General features: G+C 39.7%; 3 protein-coding genes across 5 annotated transcripts; all 3 read left to right on the forward strand.

Annotated features, from left to right (window-relative positions):
* The first annotated feature begins 544 nt into the window (after positions 1 to 544).
* Positions 545 to 3604, forward strand: LOC145323071 (cytosolic iron-sulfur assembly component 2A-like). Its single transcript, XM_080165490.1, has 6 exons — positions 545 to 637; positions 1217 to 1315; positions 1691 to 1814; positions 2610 to 2731; positions 3155 to 3217; positions 3593 to 3604. Exons 1-6 carry the CDS (start codon positions 545 to 547, stop codon positions 3602 to 3604), a joined length of 513 nt encoding a protein of 170 aa, XP_080021616.1.
* LOC145311864 (E3 ubiquitin-protein ligase MARCHF5-like) lies at positions 2098 to 13377 on the forward strand. Of its 2 annotated transcripts, XM_080150880.1 has the most exons (14): positions 2098 to 2154; positions 2610 to 2731; positions 3155 to 3217; positions 3593 to 3774; positions 4294 to 4665; positions 5109 to 5270; positions 6154 to 6242; positions 7571 to 7693; positions 7811 to 7838; positions 8659 to 8775; positions 9176 to 9307; positions 9740 to 9920; positions 10274 to 12734; positions 13056 to 13377. In XM_080150880.1, exons 4-13 carry the CDS (start codon positions 3613 to 3615, stop codon positions 10459 to 10461), a joined length of 1554 nt encoding a protein of 517 aa, XP_080007006.1. In that variant the 5' UTR covers positions 2098 to 2154; positions 2610 to 2731; positions 3155 to 3217; positions 3593 to 3612; the 3' UTR covers positions 10462 to 12734; positions 13056 to 13377. The 2 variants fall into 2 exon arrangements, with proteins under 2 accessions (XP_080007006.1, XP_080007015.1); XM_080150889.1 differs by lacking the exon at positions 7811 to 7838 and having other exon boundaries at positions 7571 to 7721.
* An 8503-nt stretch (positions 13378 to 21880) lies between these two features.
* On the forward strand, positions 21881 to 24047 carry LOC145311876 (uncharacterized). Of its 2 annotated transcripts, XM_080150904.1 has the most exons (3): positions 21881 to 21996; positions 22491 to 23535; positions 23924 to 24047. In XM_080150904.1, exon 2 carries the CDS (start codon positions 22510 to 22512, stop codon positions 23503 to 23505), a length of 996 nt encoding a protein of 331 aa, XP_080007030.1. In that variant the 5' UTR covers positions 21881 to 21996; positions 22491 to 22509; the 3' UTR covers positions 23506 to 23535; positions 23924 to 24047. The 2 variants fall into 2 exon arrangements, with proteins under 2 accessions (XP_080007030.1, XP_080007025.1); XM_080150899.1 differs by having other exon boundaries at positions 22491 to 24047.
* The last annotated feature ends 398 nt before the right edge of the window (positions 24048 to 24445 follow it).

Below are 24445 nucleotides of genomic sequence, written 5' to 3' on the forward strand. Positions count from 1 at the left end.
TATCAATACAAAAATTGGGCTTTAACGTTGCCAACCTCAGCAAGAAAATGCCATAATTTAATTGAGAAACAATAATACAAGGTAAGAACGATTATTCAAAAAAAATCGTGATTAAACAAAGGTTATTTGGAGCAATACACTTCATGAAAAAATTATATCTAGCTAATTTGAAAAAGATTTCAAGAGGCCCAACTAGAATTTTTCTCGTAATAATTCTTCCTATTCTACTTTTTGACTTCGTGATGTCTACAAAAATTACCTATTGCATTATGAATCTTTTACATATAAAAGAAAACACTTCAAATTGTAGAACTACAACAGAAAAATATCTTTAACGAAACAAACAAATATTTTTGGTACGAAATATTTTAAGTGTTGGCAGATCATATTTTGATATTATGCAGCAGAAAAATTTGCTTGATCAAAGCTAGGAGAGGAGAAGCCTAGCAGCAATTTTCTAATTTCTTCCATTATTTTTCTATTTAAGGGATCAAAAAGTGAACCTACTGCGTGAAAATACCACCTTATATTGGTAAACCATGCAATGTTATCATTTTTCAAGGAAAAATTAGCCTTAAATGTGAATCAAGATGTTGGGAATATTACAGAATACACACATATTGATACTGCGACTGAGGTTTGTATGAAAAAAAAAATGTTAATTTTACGTCACCTTTTTTGCTTTAAAGTCTTTTTCCTCGTAAATATTTCGTCATTGATTAAAAAGATGACAAAAAATTGACATACGTGAGTTGAGATTTTTATTTTTAGGAATGTTTTTATTCACACAATTATTGCGCACTATTCCAGCACTTATCTTTTGGGGCAAAGGAAACACAATTTTAAAAATACATTGTATTTGACTAATTATATCATTAAATAAACTTATTGCACCCAAGCATAAGAATTTCTATGGTACCATTGATTATTTCACTTTATTCTAATTCAAAATATTGTTTTATAGCAAACAGAATCCAAGTAATTTTTGTGTACAAATTTTATATGGGATTGAATGAAGTCAGTTGTTTTTAAATGTTAGCCTTAAATTGTAAATATAATACCTTTATTTTCGTTTAATTTATTACATATAATTAAATAGGGTTGGATTTCGAAAGCTAGTTTAGGTATATAACTTGATTTTTGGGGGGGATACGATCGATTAATTAGGTATATTAATATCATAATTATTTTTGATTGATAATAATTTTATTTTCAGGCCTTGAGTATTAACGATTCCACAACAGAAGAGCTACAGTGGACTATCTACGATATCATTAAAACAATCAAAGATCCAGAAAAGCCTAATAATTTAGAGGTAGGGTCACGATGCAGGCTTATTTTAAAAATCATGTTTATTGGTTTGTTTCTTTTACGTTTTATAAAAACTTATACAGCTAGCGCAGTTTAATAGCAAAAAGTATCTAGATTTTTTAAAAATCAATAATGTATGTTTTAATGAAAATTTAAAGGTATATTTAAATGAAGAAATGTTTCAAAGTACCAAGACATTTTGAATTTATTTCCCTGTGATTAAGAGAGTAAAAAATGGGTAGGTATGTAAATCGTGCCAAATCAAAGGAAAATTAAAGAACCATTGTGCGTGGCCTACGTCCCAAGAAGAAATAAAGGGCAATGATGATGATGTACTGCGTAATATTTTCATTTGCATAATATAATTTTGATATTTAAGGAATTGAACGTAGTTGACGAGAATTTGATTAAAGTTTATCCCTTTGGAACCTCGGGGGAGAAGTTTGTTGCTCACATAGAGTTTGTTCCAACTATTCAACACTGCTCACTAGCACCTCTTATTGGTAAGTACTTGTTGCTCACATAGAGTTTGTTCCAACAATTCAACACTGCTCACTAGCATCACTTATTGGTAAGTTCTTGTTGCTCACATAGAGTTTGTTCCAACTATTCAACACTGCTCACTAGCACCTCTTATTGGTAAGTACTTGTTGCTCACATAGAGTTTGTTCCAACTATTCAACACTGCTCACTAGCTCCACTTATTGGTAAGTACATGTTGCTCACATAGAGTTTGTTCCAACTATTCAACACTGCTCACTAGCACCACTTATTGGTAAGTACTCTTTGCTCACATAGAGTTTGTTCCTACTATTCAACACTGCTCACTAGCACCTCTTATTGGTAAGAATTTCATTTTAATGTCACAAAATCATTTAAAATACATTCAGAATTCTTTCATTTTTATTTTCAAATGGCAAATGAAAGAGTAGTGTAGAACTTGGAAACATACTTTGTCATTTTTCATCTTTTTAGTCGCACTGGTAGGATTTCTAGCCTTCTGGGGGCTAAGGGACTACCACTTTCCTTGATTTAAAATAAAACAAATTCAATGCACTTCAAAGATTCTCTGAATAGGTGTAACATATCTACCGTTCTTTCCATTTAAGATATCTTTGCTTAAGAAAAACAAAGGTTTAAGATAGTACATTAATAGCTGATAACTCATATAAATGACATTTATCTGAACATGAAATGATATTTTTATTAAATGCTTAAGTAACTAAACCCCTTAAATATTATTTTTAATAGACACCACCCATTCAAACTAATTTTTATAAAAGAAATATTTTATTTAGGATTGTGTATAAGAACAAAGTTAGAGCGTTGCCTGCCCTCAACCACTGTTAAACTTGATATTTTTGTTAAACAAGGAACACACAGCACTGTCGACGAAATTAATAAACAAATCAACGACAAGGTGATTAATTTGATTTTAATAAAACTAGCAAGTAAAATATACCTAGTCAAACAAGGATGACAACATCTATAAGCACAAAAATCATGGATGTTTTGTATGTTTAAGTATTAATATTTGAGCAGAATTACTGGCAGACCGACAGACACTGTAAATTATATACTGGATGTTCATTAGTTAATGGAATTTTCACAAACTAAATTTCTTAGATAGCAGTCAAGACATTTCCACAATAGCGTTCATGACTTACAGACGGACGGACAAAGTAATTATAGAGCTGCGTCCCTACTGAGATATGGATAGATGATATTAAAAAGGGTCAATTTAGTATAAAAAGTTTAGTTTTGACTCGTTTTGAGAACCTACCTACGTTACTAGACAGGGAATTAAAAAAATGTCAGTATATATTTTCTGATTTTGATATAGGAGAGAGTTGCAGCTGCTTTAGAAAATCCAAATCTTCTAGAGACTGTTGAAATGTGTATTAAAGTAAGTTAGCTTTTTTATTAAAATATTTTAACTGAGATTTTCTTTATTAATAGATTGTACGCAAAAATTGCTTTTAAGTGCATTTTCCAATTTTCGTATTACAGAATATTGATACAGTTTTATACGTTATTTACATAGTTTACATAAAAGAATATTTGGAAGTATTTTTAAAAGTGAAGGTTTTCTATAATTAGGATCTGTTTGTCCGTCCGTAACGGTTTGTGTTTTCGTTACTTTTGTTCTGGAAATACATTTTACTCTATCTTATTGGTGTAAAGGTAAAAGGCAAATGTCAAGAAGAAAAAAAAACATTTTAATTTCATTCTTAACATTGTCTATAATTGAAGTTTTGTCCTAATCGTTCTAATATAATAGGAGGATGAGTAAGCTGTCGTATGATGGAACGCACGCCAGATCACGAAACGAGTGATCTTGGCATCAATAATACAACCAGCCATCACGTGACTCTGCCTAGTCAAGCTCAAAATAATCAACAATCATCAATATTATTACAAGATCAAGTGGATGGAAGGCCAGCTGTTCTTGATAAATCATTAAGGAAAGGATTAGTTAAGTAAATAAATTCAGAATTTTTTCAGCTTATTCAATGATAGAATGTGAAGATATATGTTTATTTTTGCTCCAATTTCTAGAATAATGAAATGAAAGGAGTAATTAATCGAATTAATACCTTATTAACAAACACTTTATTGCACGGCTTTTGTCCCATTGTTAAAAGTTGCAGTGAGAAGTAAAACATTGGGCTATTTAGTATTTATTACACTAGTCCCTAAAGTTTTATGATAATGTTTTCGGATTCGCTGGCTTAACAACTTTGGAGACTTTTATTGTATTTTAATTGGTTGGTTCATTAAGTTGAGTATCAATCGTTTCAAGATGTACATCAATTACCGGCCATTGTATTATCCCTGATTAAGTTGGGCCTATTTTATTCTACGGCAATGCTCCCTGGGTATTAAAATTAATATCATGGGTCTTGCAATATTTTTTACATCATTGGAATGACGAAGTCAATAATAAGTATTAATAAGATTAACACTAGTTCAATACTCTACAGGAATGAATACACAAGATTATATGGTTCAATTGACCAGGAGAAATTACTAGCCTCAACCACACAGCTGATCATGGAGCAGGAAATCAATTCTAGAGAAGCTTCCCTAGAAAATGGGGTTGAGGAACAGCCACCACAAGAAAGCCGCAATCAACAACCAAATAACTATGGCTCAAACAGCCAAAGTCAAGATAACTCAAATCCTCTAACACCTAATGATGGTCTAAATAACAAAAATTGTGATGACAATGATGAGAAATCAAGTAGAAATGAAAGTAATGGTCTTATAGAGGATAGGAAGAATAGTTCAGTTGGAGTTGAAAGCCAGGAGGACGACGGGGAATGGAGCCCCGCGGCCGATTCTGATTTAATGGTAAATATACTTTTGACCTTCTGTATATCTATAGAGAATCCAAGGGGTATTTCTATTATGAGTGTTTAAGTTAAATATAATCGTATTAGTACATAGTAAAGAGTTTGTCTTTAGCTTAAGAATTTTTTAACTACTGAAACGATTTAGTTTTCCACTTTGGGGAAGCTTCACATAGTTTCCTCTTCGTTTACAGATCCCCTAGATGCTAGGGGCGCAACTGCTAGTGACCAATAAAGTCCTTAGTAGATAAGAATTATTCATTGTTTATTGATAAAAAGAATAAACAATTTAGAGAAATTAATAAAATCCTTACTATTTTACATAATAAGATAAAGCAAATGCCTTTCTTAGAACTAGCTATAACAACTTTTAAATGTAATGGTAATACCATTATACCTATTAAAAATGCTTTTCCGCCACTTTAAGAAAATCTAAAATTTCAGGAGCGAGCAGATGAGGGGGAGGGTGACCAGGAGGACGAAGAAGGGGAGGAGGAGGGTGGAGATTACACCCTGACGGAGGAGGAGGAGAATTTTACAGATTATATTGACTCGGAAACTGATTATGAAAATGAACACATTATTCAATACCAGGCAGCTATAGTGGTAAGATATTAGATTTTACAGATTATATTGACTCAGAAACTGATTGAGTATGAACATATTATTTAATACCAGGCAGCTATAGTGGTAAGATATTAGATTTTACAGATTATATTGACTCAGAAACTGATTGAGTATGAACATATTATTTAATACCAGGCAGCTATAGTGGTAAGATATTAGATTTTACAGATTATATTGACTCAGAAACTGATTATGAGTATGAACATATATATTTAATACCAGGCAGCTATAGTGGTAAGATATTAGATTTTACAGATTATATTGACTCAGAAACTGATTGAGTATGAACATATTATTTAATACCAGGCAGCTATAGTGGTAAGATATTAGATTTTACAGATTATATTGACTCAGAAACTGATTATGAGTATGAACATATTATTTAATACCAGGCAGCTAGTGGTAAGACATTTTTGTTTATTGATTCTTACCATCCTCACAAAAATACTTTAGTAATTTTTCTAGATAAAATGGGGGAAAGAAATTCAACAATGTTAGAAAATATACACCCCTGGTATGTTAACAAGTATTGAAAGCTCATCCCGCCCACCCATAAAAAATGTCTTTTAAGTCAGGTACAGAGAGAGGGGATATTAAGCTATTTATTACAACAGTCCCTAACGTTTTACAATAACGCTTTCTCTTTAGTTGGGAACTATTATTGAATTTTGATTGGTTGATTCATTAGGTTGAATGTCCAAACGTTTCAACCAATAATTTAATCTACAGAAGAGGTAAATTTGTGTTTCATCATTGGGAATATACATCAATTTATCGACCATTGTATTATCCCTTTAGATATCTGCTTTTAAGTACACTACCTAACGATAAAATTCAGATATTGTAGAATATTTTATTTTAGGCTGGATTAATAGATGATGAACGACAGTGTTGGGTTTGTTTTGCCAGTGATGAGGATGACCCAACTGCGGTCTGGGTTCATCCCTGCAGGTAAACTACATAGTTGGGTTAGGTTGCTAGTGGTTTGTTTTTGCCAGTGACGAGGATGACCCCAATGCGGTTTGGGTTCACTCCTGCAGGTAAACTACATAGTTGGGTTAGGTTTTTAGGGGTTTGTTTTGCCACTGATGAAGATGACTCCACGGCGGTCTGGGTTCATCCCTGCAGGTAAAGTACATAGTTGGGTTAGGCTTTTAGGGGTTTGTTTTGCCAGTGATGAGGATGCCCCCACTGCGGTCTGGGTTCACCCCTGTAGGTAAACTACATAGTTGGTTTCGGTTACTAGAGGTTTGTTTTGCCAGGTATACCTAGTTGGGTTAGGTTACTAGGGGTTTGTTTTGCCAGTGATGAGGATGACCCCACTGCGGTCTGGGTTCATTCCTGCAGGTAAACTAGTTGGTTTAGGTTGATTTGATTTTTTGGGTTTTAAGCACCCTTTAGGGCACAAATAAAAAAAGCATATTTTTATACTTAAAAAAAAAACACTTATAGGTCATGTCAATTTATATGGTAATTTATCAATGTTTAACTATTTCTATCATTAGCTTTTAAATATACCACTCCTAAAAAGAGAGGGGTAGGTTTCTGGTAAAATCCGTAAAGGTTATGTGTTATAAGTAAAAAACAGTAGTAGAACGATAAAAATTTATGTTAAAGAGGACTATCCACGAACCAGGGCAAGTGATTCTAAGCATCTTCCAGCATTGACCCATAGTATTTTTTTAGTGAATATACTAGGTCTATGTTTAATATTTGCTTTATCGTCTAAAAAGTTAGGTTTCACCATGGTTCTATATGAAAAAAAAACTTTGAAATGTAAAGCAATTTTTAAAGCAATATATGATCAAATGATTTGTTGAGTTCAAATGACAAAATAAAATAACACTACAGAAAAGCATCAAATGTTGTAAATTGCAAAAGTACATTAATTAAACTGTTTACAAGTTTTTTTTCATATAAAACCATGGTGAAACCTAACTTTTTAGTCGATAAAGCAAATATTAAACATAAACCTAGTATATTTACTAAAAAAATACTATGGGTCAATGCTGGAAGATGCTTAGAATCACTTGCTCTTGTTCGTGGATACTCCTCTTTTAAAAAAAATTTTGTCTATAGTTCTTTTCAATAAGAAATACACATATTTAGTGAATATTATCGTTCTACTACTATTTTTAAGCCTTAAAACACACACCTTTACGGATTCTACCAGAAACCTACCCCTCTATTTGTTTAATTTTCTGGAGTACATCAAAATCTGATGCAACATCCAATTAATAATATATTGATTCCTCTAGCTAAAGATTAAACTATTTTAGATGTAGTGGCACTACTAAATGGGTGCACACCGTATGCCTGCAAAGATGGGTGGATGAGAAACAGAAAGGCAACAATACAGCCAATGTATCATGTCCCCAGTGTGGCACTGAATATATCATCAGGTTCCCACCATCTGGTCCTATTATGAAGGTAAGCAGGGAGGGAGGGGACATTGGGCTGTTTATTACATTAGTCCCTAATGTATCATGCCCCCAGTGTGGCACGGAATATATCATCAGGTTTCCACCATCTGGTCCTATTATGAAGGTAAGCAGGGAGGGAGGGGACATTGGGCTGTTTATTACATTAGTCCCTAATGTATCATGCCCCCAGTGTGGCACGGAATATATCATCAGGTTCCCACCATCTGGTCCTATTATGAAGGTATGGCCTACAACATAATGGTTATTTTCCACATCGTTTTATAACAGATTTTCGCGGATATAAAAATGTTAGGTTAAAACCAGTTTTTTTAGCCCCGAGATGCCGAAGGCATAGGATAAAAATCTGGTTTTAATCTTATGATTAAAGTAATTTTCATATTGGTAGAAAACTGAATATAGTTTGATGCTATACATAATTTTTAAATCGGTTTCGAAGCGATACTGGAAAATCTTTAATTTCAGATTGTATTGCTATTATTTAAAATCTTAATATTTTTTTGTACTTTTCCATGCAAACCTTATTTAATTTACCAAACTTCCTTTATTTTTTTATTTCACTTATAACTATATTTCCTTCCCTCCTTTTGAAATATTTTTGAGGGGATACATTATATTTGTAGCCCCTTATGTGTTCCTATCCAGGAAGACTCTCCTAACCTTAAGTACGCAACAAAAATATGTATATATTTTTGGTTATTTTTTTGTGTGGTTCTTATGTTGTATAGGGGAAAATGGCACTTGATTAAAATTGATATACTTATAGTTTTTAAATGGTCAAAATTAAGAACAGTTTGACTTAATAAGAGCATTGTGTTACCCACAACTTTACAGAAAATACGCGAAAAAATGACCACCTTTTATAATTTTGCTGTAATCAACTTATTTCCCATCCAAATTTAAACAAAGAAATCTTATATTTCTAGATTCTGGACGGCCTTGACCTGTTGATAGGACGCATGTGCCCGCTGATAGCTGGAGGCATCCTCATCGGTGGAATGTTCTGGTCGTTTGTCACTTATGGAGCCGTCACTGTTATGCAGGTTTCAATAATTTTAATGCCTTTTTATCAAGTCTTATTGTCATTCATTAGTGGCTCCGGCTCCGACTCTGGAACCTACTTAAAATTTTAAAAATCCTTAGTTTTTTTTCTGTAAATAAATTATTTACATAGGTAGTTATTTAACAACAAAAAATTTTATCAAGTCCATTTCTTATTTTTGAAGGTTTTGAAAAATTTACAGAATATACACCCATGCTGTATTATTAGGTTACATATTATAACGAGGAATTGTGAGGATATAGTTATGTGCTTCTACGGGTCATATGTATTACCCTAATACAAATTCTTATAGTTAGGTAGCAGGACATGACGAGAGATGGATGTTAATGGAGGCTACAGATCCTTTGCTGTCTTTCCTTAATACCAATTATTATATTTAGGTTGCAGGTCATGATGAGGGATGGAGGTTAATGGAGGCTACAGATCCTCTGCTGTTACTGGTGAGCCTTCCATTGATACCCATTGGTTTGTTCCTTGGCAAGATGGTTAAATGGCAGGATCCTGTCTTAAAGGTAATAATGTGTGTATATAAAGAAAATAATCGCCTAAAATCTAATCCGTCTTAAGTACTTGAAGTTTTGAGATAGACAATTTTTTAAGTTTTTGATGGGGCATGTAAATACCTTTCTATAGACACCTTATCAATATCCAGGTTTCTAAATCAATCCTAGACGATATGTCACAATTAGCGGACCCGCTTAAAATCGGAACGAGGCGGCTTAAATGTTGTACTTTTTCTGTATTCAATCCTATTATATGAATTAGTTACTTGTGTATATGTATGTCCCGAAAGATCTCGTAAACGACAGGACCAAATTATTCAGGGAATTATTTATGCTCCGGGCTCCCTCTAGGGAAGGCATTAGGCAATTTTTAATCCCCCAATTTTAATCAATCTTTCTACTCAAAAAGTATTTTTTATTTAGATTTACTTATTATTTTAGGTTTTTCGCGTGTATCTACCGCAAGTTCCGCTAACCCGTTATGTGCTCCCCGCCTTTGCCGAGGTACCAGAACGTGAAGGCAGCGGCGCAGCCGCCTCTTTGCCGCCATCTTCAGATTACACCTCCGTCACAAGAACATTTTGTGGAGCCCTATTTTTCCCCACTATTGCAACTTTTCTAGGTATTGTATATTTTGACTCTTCATATTTTATTTTTGTAGCTAATGTGAAAATAGGGCATGTCCGTATTTTCCTTGTTACATTAATCATAGATACATTATAAAAACAGTCTCAATGAATCTTAAATATAAATAAACGACTTCATCTTCTTTACTGTATAACAGATATGTTTTAATGCCTTTTTGAGAAAAAAAATATTGTTTTCACATCTTCTAATAATTCATTTTATTGCTTTCTAGTCATTTGTATGCTCCTTGGGACTATCAAAACAGTTGCCTCTAAACGGTTTGTCTGTCTATTTTTCTGTCTTTTTGTTATATTATGTTGCTCACCTAAAGTTAATTAACTTTTTTAGGTGGAGCTCTTTACCCAGAAACCCCTTCTAACGTGCGGCGAGCCTTGCTAGGGGGTCTCACCTTTATAGCCATCAAGGGGGTTCTCAAGGTTTATCATAAACAACACCAGTACATCCGTCAGTCCCGCAGGGTTATCGACAACTTTGATCCTAACAACACCACACAGCTTAGTGTTAACAGTGAATAAACTAACAATTTGAAAAATTTCAGCTTTAAGGCGAAAAATGTGTGTTGTGAATATATTAAAAACTGTGAATTTTGAACAGAGCTATTTATGATTTAAAATATGTATATGAATATTATTATTATTAACCCTATTTACTTCCTTACATAAATACATGAGATTTGCACACTTTTAAGTAGAAATATTATAAATACATAGAAATCAAAACAGATCAATAAGACATTTTAAAAGTTTAACCACTTTCCTATAGATCAAACGCAATATATCTAAAAAGATTTGAATTTATTTTAAACATTTTTATTGTTTAGCCATGGCCAAGATACATGATAAATTATTAGCGTTTGCCAAGACAAATTTTAAAATTTTAATGAAAATCTAATAGAGGGACATAGCTACTAATCCTTACAAATCGGTATCAAAAATTCATTAACTATGAAAGAGTATGAAAAACTACATCCAGTTGTTTAAATATTACTTTTTGTCATTATTCTAAGTTTAACTCTTAATTAAATGATTATGGATTAAAACAAAATAAAATATTAATGATAGGTAGGTAGAACATCACCAAAAAGTACATTAAAACCTAAGCACATATTCATATTATATTAAAATTGCATGTAAGATGTATGATTGCTTTCATGAGCTATTTGGTAGAATCATATCTATGTAAAGATCATTGGTTTAAAAAAAGATATTTTTCGGTTATCCTGGTTATTTTTATTATCATTAATACTAGTAACTTTTAAAACATTTTCTTTTTTGAAACTTAGTTTTGGAAGGTTTTTATTTAAATGCTTATGTTAAAATTATTTTTTTTTATTATCTTGTTGTTTTGTTTAGATATTTATATTTTTGGTTGATTTTTGTACGGTAATATTATTATTATGTGCCATTGTATACTAATTTTAAATGGGGACTTATAATATTGTTTTCTTCATTTTAATCTTTTATGAAAAAAAGATAAATGGAGGAGTAGTTTGTGTTTGTATTGCGTAAAATCCGCGAGTTAGCTTCAGTCGAAATCGATTATCAAGTCGTGTTATTAAATATGCGTTTAATTATACTATGCATTGTTCAATATTAAGAACACTTAGACTTAATAATCGCTTTCGATAAAGCTAACTCACAGATTTTACGCAATACAAGCACAAACTACTCCTCCCTTTGTATTCATTAAACCTTTTACAAAAATATGAAAAAGGCAGTTTTGAAAAAAGTAAGTTTTGCAATACCTTAATATAAATCATATTGTTGTACCTTTTTGGTGACCAGTTTCTAACATTCAAAGGTCTTTTTTTAAGCTAACACCCTTTTTTCAATTTAATATTTTTAGTTCATAAAAGTTCCTACGTATTTATAACAAAAACTGTCTGGTCGTTATTTTATTCTGTCGTTTTTATTTTGAGTTTCATTATATTAAACTAATATACTATATACATTATACAATATACATGCTACATCCTTTTTAGTGTCAAAATTAAATCGCATATTCATACATTTAAATAAACCCAATAAGTTTTCATTCATTCTGGTCAGATAAAATTACAATAAAAGAAAGAAAAGTTCAAAAGATTTGAAATAAATTTTTGTTTTGTTTTTTCACCATATATTAAAATATTTAAACTTACTTAGTTCTCTTAGATTATTAAGTTAATTGAGGGTATCAAATTTGAAAAAAAGTATACCCATAATTACTGATATCTATTAAGAAGGAGTATTTAAGATTATATTCATTTACTCAAATTCATTGAAAGGGGTAGTTGCATGAAATGCATTTAAAAAGTTTGAATGCAAGCATAAGTTACAAAAATACCAACTAATATATATAATTTTGTATTACAATAAATAGCAATCTTAGACACCACCAAAATAGTCATCATTTGTTTTTGTGAAAATATGACAGGATATAAGTTGCACATATTCAAAAACTATGAATTTCAAATCTTGATATTTTTAAAACTACCTGATAGAAAATTGAAATTCTTTTAGATATATGTCCTATAGATGTAGTTTAAACCATTAAACAGAAAAAAATATGCAGTTCACTAAATTCAAGTTTAAATGCACTTTGTGCAACTACCCCTTCTAAATGATGGTATCTTTAACTTCTTTATTCATTTAAAATATTGATTTTTAAACTTTTGAACTTTTCCACAAATAATTTTCAGTAATATTTAAAAAGGCTCTAAAACGTTTAGGACATTGCTAAATAGTAAAAAAAATAACCTAACATAACATTGAAAATTTTAGGGAGAGGCTTTGTTTGTAGAAAACTCGTAATCAAATAGTTTAGTTCTCATTGACTTAAATAAGTATTCTAAACAAAAAAAGAAGTGTCATTTTATATCGCAATTACGAGAATAAATGTATAAGTATAGATGTAAAACCCCGACTACTCCCTGGCCCAAGTAGAGGGGACTTTATTTCCGCCTGCTAGCAAATTGCTTTCTGCTCTTGAGTAGTGATTTGACTGTATTTATATTTCTGACTATTGGATATTCAAAGACCAAATTGAAAGTCGGCACAGGGTCCCAAGGGGGGAGTTTTAGATAGCTCGTGCCCTCTCTTTCTTTTATACATATACAATATGCAAACAGAACCCCTCTCTCAATGAAAATTTGAAATTATGTAATTTTATGAACGCTCTAAATCAGGAATAGAGATAATTCACCTGAATATAAACTTCATTGCCTCCAACTTTGTTAAATCCTAACTGAAGCTGAAAATATTTTTATTCAGATTTTTTTTCATACAATATTATGAAAAGAAGTGTTATTTTATTGATGGAAAAGTTTGACGCAAAATAGTGTTACTTCTGGTTCCTTATCCCTAAACTATATTAATATAAATAAAAATAATCTAAAATTATGATTATAATCACTTCATTGTCAAGTAAATATAAATAAATATATAATGATATTTTTTAGTAGCGAAGCTACTCTATAATTCACTTTGTCCGTCCGTCAGTCCGTCAGTCAGTCCGTCAGTCCGTAACGCTATGGGGGAAATGGGATTTACTCAGCTCCTATAAAAGATAGAATGCTGAAATTTTTTGACAACATTCCCATCATTAAGGAGCACAATTGACTATAAAACATCATTGGCGTTCGGACCGATTTTTAGCAGGTTTTAGGCTATTTTTATATTTTTCACATTTTTCTCCATATCTTCAGTGTTTATGGTCCGATTTTCAAAATTTTTTCAGTTACAGATATCAAAATTAAATTTCCCGTCGTTTAAAGGAACAACCATGAAGGCCAGACTGCCTTTTCAGCAGGTTTTAGGCTATTTTTATATTTTTCACATTTTTCTCCATATCTTCAGTGTTTATGGTCCGATTTTCAAAATTTTTTCAGTTATAGATATCAAAATTAAATTTTCCGTCTTTTAAAGAAACAACCATGACGGCCAGACTGCCTTTTTAGCAGGTTTTAGGCTGTTATTTATATATTTAACATTTTTCTCCATATCTTCAGTGTTTATAGTCCGATTTTCAAAATTTTTCAGTTTTATATATCAAAATTAAATTTCCCGTCTTTTAAACAAAATAACCATGACGGCCAGACTGCCTTTTTAGCAGGGTTTAGGCTATTTTTATATATTTAACACTTTTTTCCATATCTTATTCTTCAGTGTATATGGTCCGATTTTCCAAATTTTTTAAGTTAAGGATTTAAAAATTAAATTTTTTGTCGTTTTAATAAAACAACTATGACGGCCAGACTGCCTTTTATCAGGTTTTTGGCTATTTTTATATGTTTTACATATTTCCCCATATCTTTGTATATTTTGATGCAATTTTCAAACTTTTATGGGATATCTGTATCAAAATAATTTTTCCCATTATAATTTACTTTGACCATCGTCATCATGCAAAATAAAACAAGGTTTCATGTTTATTTTATCCAATAAATCTATTCTTGATTTTAGTAAAAACCTTTTAAATCTACGTATTCCAATCGACGATTTTTTGTGCTTCGCTACTTATGGATGTTGTCATCCTTGTTTGTTTATTAAATGGATGTAGAAGAATATACGGGGCTATAGCACTTACACATCCAGCAAATTTACAGTTGATGTATTTTTGGCAAAATGTTTTCTTACTTTTTCTCATGCCATAAATACATCCAACACTGGCAAAAATACATCCAATATTTTTATACATATGTCAAAAATACATCTGACACTGGCACTTACACATCCATACTTTTTCAATTGTATGTCATAAATACATCCAACGCTGGCAAATCTACTCTGGTAAGCCGAGCGTACTCGGCCCACGGGGTAACGAGTTCGGATTCAACGGGCCCTAGCCTTTAAGTATTCTACCAAACAAACAAGCAGGATTCAATCATACAGAATTATATATTTAAACTGAATAATATTTACAAGTTATGTTTACTATATATATACAACAAAAATATGACAATAGTTAGGTTTGAAGGGGGTGTGGGGCGCTAGGGCTTAGCGCCCGACGGTAGACAGGCTGTGGGGGCAGCGGTGGTAAAAGGGGAGGCAGTGCCTCCCGATTATATAAGTGCATGATGGACTCGTGATAGTTGCATGTTCAAGTCCCCTCCCCACATTTAGGCAGGCTTAGTTTGACCGCCGGGTGCGGGGTTAACAGCGGTCATGAGATGGATAGTGATATAATAGGATTAGTGCGGTGGGTTTGTTATCATAAGTCACAGCGAAGCAACTCTGTATTGGGCCTGTCCGTATGGGTGTCGTATTACCACAACCTCCCCTTCAAGGGTTGCGTGGCTCTTGAGACACCAGGCCTTGAACCTGGGGATACGACAGCCGGCTCATGCGCCGGACAGGCAGTTCCTGGGGCACAGCTCGATGGAGGACAGCTCGGGCTACACAGGCTCCTCGGGACACTCGTTGCTCGGTCTGACTGTGGTTGGTGATCAGCATTGTCAGCTCCTGGTTGGCTTCTAGGCGTGGGTTGGCCACGGCCAGGCCTCGCCGCTGGAAATTTTGCCTCGTCTGCAGGATCAGTTCTGTCTCGGCTGGTAACTGGACACGGAGGCCTAGGCAGATTCTGGTGGTTCCTAAGGGTGGAATGGTGATGGCAAAGGGCGCATAGAATTCCATGGGGGCGCCTGCTTGATTCAGGTTACTTGGCCTCCTAGCTCCTACCCGGATGGGGATGGCTGTCATCAGCAGGGGGCACATGGCTTCTTCTTCTTCTTCTGGGGCGGCTTCTTCCATCGCAGTGGCTGGCTCTTCTCCTACAGGTCCGCTGCTGGCTGGCAGGTTCTCCATGTCTGCGTCAGGGTTCCAGATGGCATCTCTGAGTGGCTCTGGAGCGGGCGGCGGCGGCGGTGGTTCGTTGGGTTGCTCCTGCAGGTTTTCCTCCACTGGGTCACAATCTTGGCCGCTAGGCTGTGGGGCGGCTGCGGCTGGCTGGTGCACTGGGAACTCTCCTGGGTTGCTAGCTGCGGGCGCCGCCGCTCCAACTGGCAGCTCGGTGGCATCCTCGTCGCCGTCCACGTCAACTTGGATGTCTTCTGGGATCTGGTGGGCAGTCACATCTCCAGTGTATTTGCGCAGTCGGCCTACATGCGCGGTAACTTCTGAGATCCTGGCTACTGGAGAGGCAGGTTTGATGACATAATGGACTTCTGTAGCTTTCCTTACTACCTTCCAGGGGCCCGTCCATCTCTTGGTAATCTTGGCTGCCTTTCCTGGCACCAGGCGAGGGGCCAGGTACCAGACCAAGTCTCCAACCTCATACTTGGCCGTGCCTTCGTAAGCTGCCGCGCTCCTCCTGATGGCTCCCTCCTCCTTCTGCTGGATGGCATCATAAACTGCATAGTAGCGCTGCAACAGAGCTTGGACGTTGGCTGGAACTGAAGCATATTCGGTCTCTGGCAGCCGTAGCACCATGTCCACCGGAAGTTTGGCCTCTCTCCCAAAGAAGGCCAGGAACGGGGTCACACCAGTGGATCTACAGGCCTTGGTGTTGTAGGCAAAGGCGATGGCAGGCAGGTGGGGCTCCCAGTTGTTATCGTCTCTGTCTAGGAACAGGCGCATGCCTGTGTTGAGCGTCCTATGAAACCTCTCCACTCGGTTGGACTGCGGATTGTAGGGTGGTGGATGTGTCAGGCCAATCTCGAGCCGGGAGGCCAGTTCCTGGAATACCTGGCCGGTAAATTCCATTCCATTGTCGGAATGGATCTTCAGGGGGCACCCGAACGTGGCCAGGTGGCGGTGCAACAGGGCTTCAGCCACCGTGAGGGTGCGCTTGTTGGGGATGGCGTAGAGGCTGACAAACCGGCTAAATCCATCTTGGCAGGTGAGGATGTAGCGGTTCCCAGCTGGGGTCTCTGGCAGTGGCCCCACCAGGTCGATGAATAGGACTTGCTGTGGATACCCCTGGCGGGAGGGCACGTGGATCCCCTGCTTCAGCCTCTCCTTGGTAACTTTCTGGACACACTCAGGGCAGGTTTGTACCATCAGGCGGACGTCACGGGCCAGGTTGGGCCACCAGAAGTGCATGGCAACGCGGGCGATAGTTGCGTCCATCCCAAAGTGCCCAGCCATGGGGGTCCCATGGGCTAGAAAGAACGCATCCTGCTGGAGGGCCGCAGGCAGCAGGTATCTTGTCCTCTCTCCTGTCAGAGTCTGGTCAGTGGTGGTGAGGCAGCCATGCTCGTCAAGCCCCAGGGCTGAGAAGCGGCTGGCGTACTGCTGCTCGTCTCGTTCCTTGCCACGCAGCTCAGCCTTGGTTGGGGCCTTGCCATCAGCCACCCATTGGCGGACACGGAGCAGGAGGGGGTCCTGTGTCTGGGCTTCCAATACTCTAGCTGAGTCCAGTCGGGCGGCAGGAGGCCGGCTAGCTGCGGGCTCCCCTAGCTGGGCCAGGTTGTGGATATACTCCGCCTGCTCTGCTAATTCTTCGGCGCTAGCCGTTGGCATGTTGGCATCTTCCCGGCGGCTGAGGGCGTCGGCGTTGGTATTCTGGGTGCCAGGCCTGTGGCAGACGGTAAAGTCTAAGGCCGCTAGCTCCTCCTGCCAGCGGGCCACCATCCCTGTGGATGTGTTCAGTGATTTCATCTGTAGCAGGGCAGAGGAATCAGTGTTGATCTGGAAGCTGCGGTAGGACAAGATGCCGTGGAATTTTCGGATCCCATAGATAATGGCGGCCATCTCTCCCTTCCAGGACGGGTAGCGCGTCTCAGGGTCGGTTGTCTTGCGCCCCACGGCGGCAATCAGCCTCTCCTTGCCCTCCTGGCATTGACTCAATATGGCAGAGATGGCGCGGCTGCTGAAATCTGTGGTGAGCTGGAACACTGCTGGTAAATCAAACCTGGGCGGCGCTCGGATGGGGGCCTGTCGGAACTTGTCCTTGAGTTGCAGCAGCTGGGCTTCCATCTCAGGCGTCCAGGTTAGGGCCTTGGCCGTCTTCTGCCGATTCATCTCGTATGTGAGGTCGGCATACTCTGGGATGAACAGGCGGTAGTATCCAAAGAAGCCCAGCAACGCCAGCAAATCCTTGGGGGTGCTAGGGGCTGGCCAGTCCAAGATGCGGTCAATATAGTCCTCTTGCATGGCTATCCCCTCTCGGCTGAGGGTGTGACCCAGATAATCCACCTTGGACCGGAACAACTTGGTCTTGGCTGGCTTGAGGCGGATCCCTCCCCTGCGGTGGGCTTCCAAGACCTCTCGGAGCCTGGCCAGGTGGGCCCAGGTATCCTGGTGGAAGGTCAGGACGTCGTCAAGGTATGACTGGAGGTTGGCTGTGCCTAGTGGGTTTAGGACCCCTGCAATAAACCTGGAATAGACAGACGGTGCCGTAGCCAGGCCAAAGGGCATCCTTTTCCATTGATACAAGCCCCTGGGGGTGGTGAAGGCGGTGCAGGGCCGGCTATCCTCAGACACACGGATGGTGTAGTATGCGGCCACCGCGTCTAGAGCACTGTAGACACGGTGCCCGCCAGCTCGTTCCACCAATTGCTGGATCCTAGGCAGGGGGTAGCTGTCCAGCTCCAGACACTTGTTGAGGGCCCTGTAGTCGACGGCCCAGCGGGTGCTCCCGTCCTTCTTCTTGATGGGCACCAGGGGGCTGCTCCAGGCGGAGTCCGACGGCTCTATGACTCCTTCCTGCAGCCAAGTGTCCAGTTGTTTCTCCAGTTCAGCCTCTTGCCGCGGGTTCAGATCCCTAAATCTCTGGCGGATCGGCTGGGTCCCTGGCTTGAGGCGCAGCTGCAATTCAACCACATCTGTGCAGCCGGGGGTAGAATTGGAGAAGACGTCCCTGTACTCTGACAACGTAGTCCAGACCTCCTTCTTGAGCAAGGGGTCCTTGCGTAGGAACTCATTGTCTTCCATCTCCAAGGCCTCCCACAACTCTTGCATGTCTATAGGCTCAGCAGGTTCTTGGACCGAGTGGAGACGCGGGGGAGGCGTATCAGAGACCTCCAGAATGTCAGGTTTGACCAGCTCCCCTGCCACTGGGAGGCCAGCATCCAGCAAGAGGGGCACCTCCCCCTCATTGACCACCAGTACTCTAAACACAGTGGCAGAGCCAGGCCTGTGGGCATACAGGCCCTCTGGAATAACAAGGTCCTCCCCAAACCTCTGTTCTGGGGCAGCTAGTTGAATGGCATCCTTGGTGCGATGGCCTACTAGCTCAACAGGGACTGCCATAACCCCGCGGCCAGGCAGGACCACCCGCTTGGCTGTGCGGAGCTGGGGTGGTTGACCGTCAGTTGGAGTGACAGCGCTCAGCCTATACGTGGCTGGTAAGGGGTCAGCCTTGGCTCCGGGACCCACCGGCCGCGACTTGACGGGCTCGGCTTCTGGAGAGGCTGACGTGTCGGAGCCAGGCTTGGCTCCGGGGGCGTCCGGCCACGATTTGACGGGCTCGGCGCTGGGAGAGGCCAAAATGCTGGGTCCAGCTTTGGCTCCGTGGGCGTCCGGCCGCGACTTGACGGGCACGGCGCCGGGAGAGGCTGGGGCCTGAGAGTTGAGTGTGGCTCCGGGTACATCAGACCGCGACTTGACGGGTCTGGACTCGGGCTTGGCTGGTGGACTGGCTGGAGGTCCCAGGTAGAGGGGGCCAGGTGGACACGGCTGGCCGTTGATAAAAATGTCGGAGGAGAAGATTGGTTCTGGAGGGCTGGCAATCTCAGGAAACGTTGTTGGCAGGCTCTCCCTTGGCACCTTGGGCACTGGGGGCAACCCCATGGCTAGCAGGTTAGCGCCCTTGTGTGCGTTGAGCTCAGCGTCCACCCAGTGTGTGCCTTTCTCAACCACACGCGGCTGCTCAGGCAGGGGGCCTGGCAGAGGCCCCTCATAGCTTAGCTCTCTCTCGGCTGTCTCCCGGTCAATGGGGACGCCACGGAGTGGGATAAACTCCCCACGCGCCCACAAGCAAGGTGGTTGCATGTCGAAACAGAGCCTAGTTCCGAACTCCTTGAGAAAATACCCTCCTAAGTTCAGAGGGTGGGAGAGATTTCGGACCACAGTCACGTGGTATAGATGGAGTATAAGAGTGTGTGAAACTGCCATATATAACTCTTTTAATTTTCCAATTACCTGGAGGGGCTGGCCTTCCTCATTAGCAGTCAGGATCTGGGTGTTGTCCGGAATCAACATGCGTTGCACGCCCATCGCGTGCATGAGGTGCTCAGAAATTACAGCAGACCCTGGTACACGGTTGCCAGAATCAACCATGGCATCAACCTGTACATGCTGGGCAGGGTCAGGAGTAGGAAACCTCACCCTGATATGGCAGGGGAAGTGGAGGTCCTGCCCTTGGGACAAGGGGGCCTCTCGTTCGGCTGGGGTTGGCAGAAACTTTGGTGGTGGCCGCACCGCAGCTATGGTGGTATCGCTTACCATGGTGGCTTAGACTGTAGCTTCGAATCACTAGAGCTTATTAATTATCACTTGGTCAACAATTTTATATTTATTTTTATCACTTGGTTGACTTTTTATACACAATGATGTGTTGTTATCACTAGGAGCTCTAGGTGTGATTCTGGAAGCACTGGCAGCAGGGAATGTCCGTCCTGCAAGGTTCAGAGGGGTGACGGCGGTAGGGAATGACCCGTCCTACAGCGCCGCTGGTTCGAATCCCGACAAATGGCGGCAGGGAATGGCCCGTCCTACAGCGCCTCGGGTTCGAATCCTGGGAGACAGCGGCAGGGAATGTCCCGTCCTGCCGTGCCTGTGGCTCAAAATCTGCTATCCGTCGCAGTGGTAGGGCTTACTTGTGTGCTGAAGCTTCGCAGCCACACATTGCCTTCTTAGGGAGACCAGCACACAGCTGTCTGTCTCGTAGGTTTGGCCTGGGTGTCCTGGGGCTTGTCCCAGCTACACTTGCCAATTTAGACTCAGTTTTGTAGCCGTCTGAGCTAAATTATCCGGTTGCCGTGGCTGCGCACCTAGCGCTACTCCTACATGACACGGACAAAGCGTCTTAACTGGCGCTTTTAGCAGGCTAAATCTGCTTGCCGTAGGCCAGAGGCCCACATATTGCGTTCAAAATGATGGAAATTCGACCTAAAAAGGCCGTCTCACGGGTCAGTTGGCTTCTCAGTTGGCGGCTGATTGTCCCCTTACTTGCCAAAGGGTCCAATCAGAGGTAGAATAGGCTAGTTCTGTAAGGCTCGATTGAAACACGCTGACACCAAGTTCTGGTAAGCCGAGCGTACTCGGCCCACGGGGTAACGAGTTCGGATTCAACGGGCCCTAGCCTTTAAGTATTCTACCAAACAAACAAGCAGGATTCAATCATACAGAATTATATATTTAAACTGAATAATATTTACAAGTTATGTTTACTATATATATACAACAAAAATATGACAATAGTTAGGTTTGAAGGGGGTGTGGGGCGCTAGGGCTTAGCGCCCGACGGTAGACAGGCTGTGGGGGCAGCGGTGGTAAAAGGGGAGGCAGTGCCTCCCGATTATATAAGTGCATGATGGACTCGTGATAGTTGCATGTTCAAGTCCCCTCCCCACATTTAGGCAGGCTTAGTTTGACCGCCGGGTGCGGGGTTAACAGCGGTCATGAGATGGATAGTGATATAATAGGATTAGTGCGGTGGGTTTGTTATCATAAGTCACAGCGAAGCAACTCTGTATTGGGCCTGTCCGTATGGGTGTCGTATTACCACACTACATCTAGATTAATTTATATGAATATTTTTTTACAATTAATTAGATTTTGTACATTATGTATAGGTTTTTAATTTTTTGCCCTATATTAGTTACTAGCCCCCTATTTACTTCCGTTTTTCTCAAGATGCTTCCTACAAAACATCAATACATTTGCGCGGGTGGTCAAATTCGCCTATAGGGATTAGAAAATAAAATTAATTTTACTCTAATCATCACCCAAAATTCAAACTATCTAAGGTAAAATCTAAAAAAGTTATTGTAAAATTACTTTCATACTTCATACTTCATCATGGCCTGTAGTACGTGTGACAACCCAGAATATTGGTCAAAGTTTAAAACAAATTTGGACGCTGCTTTGGATGTTAAGTTTAAAGAATACGATGCGAATATAGCTAAGGTAAGGGATGAGCTTATTCATAGTACTTTTGCCAGTCATAAAACCGAAATAAACGATATTAAATTGAGAGTCTCAGATTTAAATGTTAAAATTCAATCTATCGAAGGTATAGAAAATTTCGTAGATGCTAAATCTGTTGCAAGTGAACAAAAAGCGATTAGGACCACGATTACACAACAAAAAGACTATTTAAACTCTATTGAATCGTCGAGAGAAAATTTCGTCAAATTTCAACTTCTACAAAACTCGATAAGAGAGCAAAGGTGCCGCGATTGGAGTTGTAGAATAGTGAATTTTCAGCAGCCGTGGAGCCGTGAAAATATTACAGAGTTTATCATATTTAGAAACATTATAAGGCCCACCCTTGAAGCCGCTCTTAAACGTGGAGAATTAGAATATATTCCCTCACATTTTTGTGATATCGTCGAGCGTGCCCATATGCTCCCATATACAAAGGGCCAGATCCCCGTTTTTATTTTTCGTTTTATGTCTAGATCCTACCTCGACGCGTGGATGAACAATAAGAAGGCTGTGCTTGACCGTTACAACGCCGAGATCAAGAGGTTCAATCCCAGGAACAACGCGTCACCGGTCCCGTTCTTCCCCAATAGGTTAGTCCAGGCGAAGCAAGATATGTCCGACCTCAACAGGAAGACCATGACCTTTGTGTATGCCACAAACCAGATTTCGAGGGCCAAAGTCGCTGGCCAACATGTCCAATTTCAGCTCAAGAACGGCAGCCGCTGGATACGCTGCCTTAACCCGTTTGGCAAAGACCTGAAGGAAATGGCCCAACCCATACCTGGAAGCGAGGATTTTTTTCTGTCAGAGGCACCGCCTATCCTTTGTTTCAACAAGCTAGCGCCTGAGGAAAGGAAAACATTCTTCTCTAATCAGGCTGACTTAACAGAGGATGACTTCCCAAGACAGTTTAGTACGATCACAGCCCACCCTTCCAGCACGATTCAACATAATTTAACGTCTGCCCCTGCCCCAGCTCTTGGGGACCTAGCTGTGTTCCCTCCCATAGACTCTGCCGCAACCGTCGCAACCGCCGCACATACAGCCGTTGCACCAGCCGCACAGCCCACACAGTCAGTACCTGCCGCCGTCGCATCCGCAGCCGCCGCTACAGCTGATTTCACTGCCGCACCTGCCGCCGCGCTCACCGCCGCACCTGCCGCCGTGACCGCCGCCGCATCTGCCGCCACGTCTGCCGCACTTGCCGCCGTGTCTGTCGCCGTACCTGCGGCATCTATTGCCGTACCTACCGCCACACACACCGCCGCACTTGCCGCCACGTCTGCCGCATCTGCCGCATCTACACCTGTCGTTGACTCAGCACCTTCCGTACCTGTTGCCCCTGTCGTTGACTCAGCACCTTCTGTACCTGTTGCCCCTGTCGTTGACTCAGCACCTTCTGATCCTGTGGCCACGAGGGCCAAAGCTAGAGACACCGCCAACAAAGCTAAGCAAAGCAAAGCTACAAAGGCGGTAATCACATCATGAGGTTAAGTATCTTATACGTCGGAAAAAAAGGTACTTAACAAAATTATTATCATCATTTTTAAATTCATTTACAAAGTGATTTATTTCAAAAAACTTAATGTTTATATCCACGTAAACTCTATATTATTATAATATTAATATTAAATATTACCCAACTTGTTAGAACGCCAACATAGCATATTAATTTCAATCTATTTTTCTTATTTTTCTGCTGATTAGCATATAAAATACTTGGAACTTGTATGAAAATGAGTAGGGGGAACTAAACTAGCTTGAAATGTGTTGCCACCCCCAACACACACATAAACTAAACGCTATCGGAATAACCATAGTAAATATGGTAATTTTTTTCGCTTTAACGATAATATATTGTATATTACCTATTTTTATTTGTCCACTAATATCTACTGTGTTTCAGATGTCCATACTTGATGTTAAGACGATTCCTCCTGCGGTGCTCCTGGACCAGCTCTGCTATGACAAACCTCCCTAATGATCAGATTAACCAGGATTACGGTAACTTAAACGATAACATTGGTCTAAATCTTATGAATCCGATTTACGGCGACTACTTTAACGATTTTGAGAACGAATTCGGAATAAATTGCGTTTTTTCAAGTGAACAAGGTATCGTACAGAAACTGAAAACATTCAATGAAAACCTTCTCAATATTTTTAGTATTAATTGTCAGTCATTACATTCTAAATACAATGATATTGTCTCCACTGTAGACTTCTTTAGACAACATGATATCCACTTAAATGTTCTGTGTTTTCAAGAATTATGGCTGAATAAGGATGTAAATATGGATTGCTATGGAATTAATAATTACGATTGGCATGTTAAACTCCGCACAAAAAGTAGGGGGGGAGGGGTGGGTATTCTAGTAAGCAAATATTATAAAGTAGATAAACTATTTGATAAATTTTCATTTAAAGA

The sequence above is a fragment of the Acartia tonsa genome, chromosome 1 (assembly GCF_053477335.1).
Source record: "Acartia tonsa isolate MP-2025a chromosome 1, ASM5347733v1, whole genome shotgun sequence".
NCBI classification, from domain to species: domain Eukaryota; kingdom Metazoa; phylum Arthropoda; class Copepoda; order Calanoida; family Acartiidae; genus Acartia; species Acartia tonsa.

Excerpts from the sequence above, each read along its gene's own strand:
- LOC145323071 (XM_080165490.1), top strand. The coding sequence starts at position 545 with ATGTTATCATTTTTCAAGGAAAAATTAGCCTTAAATGTGAATCAAGAT. Across the intron at positions 638-1,216 it reads ATATTGATACTGCGACTGAG|GCCTTGAGTATTAACGATTC; the intron begins GTTTGTATGAAA and ends TTTTATTTTCAG. Across the intron at positions 2,732-3,154 it reads ATAAACAAATCAACGACAAG|GAGAGAGTTGCAGCTGCTTT; the intron begins GTGATTAATTTG and ends ATTTTGATATAG.
- LOC145311864 (XM_080150889.1), top strand. The coding sequence starts at position 3,613 with ATGATGGAACGCACGCCAGATCACGAAACGAGTGATCTTGGCATCAAT. Across the intron at positions 6,243-7,570 it reads GTCTGGGTTCATCCCTGCAG|ATGTAGTGGCACTACTAAAT; the intron begins GTAAACTACATA and ends AAACTATTTTAG. Across the intron at positions 9,921-10,273 it reads CACTATTGCAACTTTTCTAG|GTGGAGCTCTTTACCCAGAA; the intron begins GTATTGTATATT and ends TAACTTTTTTAG.
- LOC145311876 (XM_080150899.1), top strand. The coding sequence starts at position 22,510 with ATGAACAATAAGAAGGCTGTGCTTGACCGTTACAACGCCGAGATCAAG.